Source organism: Mesitornis unicolor, unplaced genomic scaffold (genome assembly GCF_000695765.1).
Source record: "Mesitornis unicolor isolate BGI_N332 unplaced genomic scaffold, ASM69576v1 Scaffold47547, whole genome shotgun sequence".
Classification (NCBI taxonomy): Eukaryota; Metazoa; Chordata; class Aves; order Mesitornithiformes; family Mesitornithidae; genus Mesitornis; species Mesitornis unicolor.
Window position 1 is genome coordinate 69 of NW_010195248.1, and position 3,981 is coordinate 4,049.

The 3,981-nt window shown below is 46.4% G+C and overlaps 1 protein-coding gene across 1 annotated transcript; it reads left to right on the forward strand.

The window, feature by feature from the left end:
• Nucleotides 1–935: 935 nt before the first annotated feature.
• On the forward strand, nt 936–2,422 carry FZD4 (frizzled class receptor 4). Its single transcript, XM_010188047.1, has one exon. The coding sequence runs from the start codon at nt 960–962 to the stop codon at nt 2,259–2,261; it is 1,302 nt and encodes a 433-aa protein (XP_010186349.1). The 5' UTR covers nt 936–959; the 3' UTR covers nt 2,262–2,422.
• The last annotated feature ends 1,559 nt before the right edge of the window (nt 2,423–3,981 follow it).

Consider the following 3,981-nt stretch of genomic DNA (forward strand, 5'->3'; position numbering starts at 1 on the left):
GCCGTCCTGGCTGAGGGGAGCGCGGCTGACCGGAGGGCACCGGGGGCAGCGCAGCCCCGGCGAGGCGAGGAGTGGCCCCGCGGTCCGTCCCTTACTCCGCTCCCGCCTGGGCAAGCGGGGGCTCCCGGAGCTTGATCTGGTCGCTACCCTCCGTTTCTGTTGTATCCGAGGGGCTCCTGGGGGCTGTAGGTGCTGGGCGGCTCCTGGGCGATATAGGTGGGGACTGGGGGGCTCCTGTCCCGGAGGAGTTTCCCTCCCCGGCGAGGGGCAGGAGCCCCTGTCCCTCTCCACGAGTGCGGATTTTGTCAAACAACTCCCAGTTTGTTTCTCGGGGCAGAGCTCCCCAGTTCGCACGCAATCCCTCGGACCTTTGTGGCGTTGCAGGATTGCGATTATTCAAAAAACCAATCAAACTACGATACCGTTGTTAAATATGTCCAGTGAAAGAAAAAGGCGTTCTTCTAGGAGGATCGTGAACCAAAGTAATTCAATAAACGCCTTTTCTTCTGTTGGTTTGCTAGCTGTAGTAGCCAGGCAGTGCCTAGTACAAATATATGTATTTCTTTAAACCACTTCAATTTGTTTTTTTTCTTTCCTAAATTGCACCCTTGAGGTTTAGATCTGGCTAAATCCCACTCACTTTATTGAAACTGGTGGGCTAAATTTACATGGAGCTAATCTAGGGAGTAAAACGTTCAGGCTTTGGCTTTGGACCACATTTGAACTGAAAGTAGACAACATTTTTAGGTTTGTTTTTTTTTCCTCTTTTGTTTTTATTGTTCTTGGTTTATTTGTTTTATGCTCTTTCCTGCTTTTTAAGGCAAAAGACCAAATATTGCTGCTAAAAATGCAAAAAAAAATCCGCAAAAACTTGTTATATTTTGACCTGTTTAATTTTCCCCTAACACCCTTGTGATTTCTGTTTCTCGCAGTTCTTCCTTTGTTCGGTCTATGTCCCGATGTGCACAGAGAAGATTAACATCCCCATTGGTCCCTGTGGTGGCATGTGTCTCTCCGTCAAAAGACGATGCGAACCCGTCTTGAAAGAATTTGGATTTGCCTGGCCGGACAGTCTGAACTGCAGCAAATTCCCACCCCAAAATGATCACAACCACATGTGCATGGAGGGTCCAGGTGATGAGGAGGTCCCCCTTCATAGCAAGACATCCTTGCAGCCTGGAGAAGAGTGCCACAGCATGGGATCTAACTCGGAGCAGTACATTTGGGTGAAGAGAAGCTTGAACTGCGTCCTAAAGTGTGGCTACGACGCCGGTCTCTACAGCCGCTCGGCCAAGGAGTTCACAGATATCTGGATGGCCGTGTGGGCCAGTCTTTGCTTCATCTCGACTGCCTTCACAGTCCTGACCTTCCTGATTGATTCATCCAGATTTTCCTACCCGGAGCGCCCAATCATATTTTTAAGCATGTGCTACAATATTTATAGCATTGCTTATATTGTGAGGCTAACTGTGGGCCGGGAAAGGATATCCTGTGATTTTGAAGAGGCAGCAGAACCTGTTCTTATCCAAGAAGGTCTTAAGAACACAGGATGTGCTATAATTTTCTTGCTGATGTATTTTTTCGGGATGGCTAGCTCCATCTGGTGGGTTATTCTCACATTGACATGGTTTCTGGCCGCAGGGCTCAAGTGGGGCCACGAAGCTATAGAAATGCACAGCTCTTATTTCCATATCGCAGCCTGGGCTATCCCCGCGGTGAAGACCATTGTCATTTTGATTATGAGACTGGTAGATGCAGACGAGCTCACCGGTCTGTGCTACGTCGGGAACCAGAACCTGGATGCGCTGACAGGTTTTGTTGTTGCTCCGCTTTTCACCTACCTGGTCATTGGGACTTTGTTCATTGCAGCAGGACTTGTGGCCTTATTTAAAATCAGGTCTAATCTCCAGAAAGATGGAACTAAAACTGACAAACTGGAAAGGCTGATGGTCAAAATCGGTGTCTTTTCTGTGCTGTACACCGTCCCAGCAACGTGTGTCATTGCCTGTTATTTCTACGAAATCTCCAACTGGGCCATTTTCCGGTATTCGGCTGATGATTCCAATATGGCAGTGGAGATGCTCAAAATTTTCATGTCCCTCTTGGTGGGTATCACATCGGGTATGTGGATCTGGTCAGCCAAAACCCTGCACACGTGGCAGAAGTGCTCCAACAGACTGGTGAACTCAGGGAAAGTGAAACGGGAGAAGAGAGCAGACGGTTGGGTGAAACCTGGGAAAGGGAATGAGACGGTGGTATGAGACAAGGACAACACCTCAAGGGTCTGACTGCTCCCCTGTGAAGGACTGATCGTGTGTAAGCATTGTGGTGTAAATGTTGGGAGTAGTAGGGGCATGGTTACACTACTTGTCCTTGGGGGATGGGAAAGAAAGCCTTAAAGAATAATCAGAAAAAAGATCATGCTGCAGATACGATAGCCATAAACCATACTGCCCAAAATAGGAAAGCCCGGTGAGGCTTTAAAAGCTGTGAAATATCCAAACATGTTATCTTCCTTTTTTTTTTCTTAAAGCAGAATGCAAGATACTGAAGTCTTTAGAAACTGAGGAACTGTAGCCCGCACCTGTGGGATGTTGTTTTCTCTTCATCATCTTATAGCTGATGGAGGAAAGGTGGTCCAGAGCCAAATTTTGGGCTGATTTAGGGTCCAATTATCAGCAGATGGAGCAGCCAGGACCTTAGTTCCATGTCTTCTTCCCAAGCTCAGCATCAAGAAGGAAGCTCTTCCCAGGGTTATGTCTTTATGCCCTGGAGAATTCTGTTGCTCCCATATGCTGCACAAGTCAGCCAGGGATCAGGTCCTCCAGCAAATACCAAATGGACTTTCCAGGTCTGAGAGTTACCCACGATGAGCAGGATTTAGTGAGGATGATTCTTGAGGTCATCTGATGGCCTAATAATAATCTCCTTCTTTTTACTGCCTGTAACCTGGTCTGAATTGAGAGTTGGCTCTGCTTTGAGCAGGAATTTGGACCTCCCAAGGTCCCTTCCCACCTGAATTATTCTGTGATTCTGTCAATATTTCTAATTTTTTAAAAGCTTTACACAAGGCCATTGAGTCAGTGGGAACAGTGAAACTGTGGATGGTCTTTGCATTGATTATCATTATCCATCTGCCTCCATTCCCACCCCTTCAGGTGCTCCTGCTATTCCCAGCAGACCACTTCATTCTGCTGCATTTAATAGCTTTAATGAAGTCTTACATGATAGTGCGCCTTCCTCCAGGAAAGAGAAAAAGGGGTCTCTTCAAACAATGCCAGTTTTCTCCAAGTAAACTTATCTAGCTCTCTTTGGATACCCGTTGCATGAAGCAATTAAGTCTTAATATTTTCGTTCAGTGCGATGGTATCTCTGCAGACGCCAGTCTGGGGAGAAGCAAAATGTTGAGTTCCTTGGCAACCTCATGTTCACACAGATCAGTTGTGTAATTATGTGTGTCAGTTACAATTAAAAGAACATTCTCAGCCTGTGACATCGCAGCACAGCTGACTGCCTCACAACGATGCTCTGATTGCTCACTGACAGCTATGGAGATTTTGGTTTTTAACATATATTTCCATGCAGAATGTGAGCAGACATTCAGTCCTCAGGAACAATAAGAGACATTTCCAGTTTTTGTAAAGGGATCCCAAGAGAAAAGACCCAACTTCTTGGTGAATAATGATTTGCAGCAATGGAAAAGGTTTCTTACCCTTTTATTTGTGGAGACATTGACTTGTGCTCATGGGGAGCTTGAACCTTGTTTCAGGGGATTGTTTGTTTAATAAGAAAGGTGATGCAAATCGAAATAGCCCAGAAGCACTTAAGAGGACACCATTATGATGCTCTTCCTTTGAAGGACCTTCGGTTTTTTTCCATGTACCCTAAACTTTTGCTTCTTTGTTTGTGTGGAATTTGTTCAGCTGCAGAGCATCCTCCTGGTGCCCCAACTCGCAGGACCTCCAAGGGCAGCTGAGAGGA

Bases quoted from the DNA above. Each gene is read 5' to 3' on its own strand.
- FZD4 (XM_010188047.1), top strand. From the start codon at position 960: ATGTGCACAGAGAAGATTAACATCCCCATTGGTCCCTGTGGTGGCATG.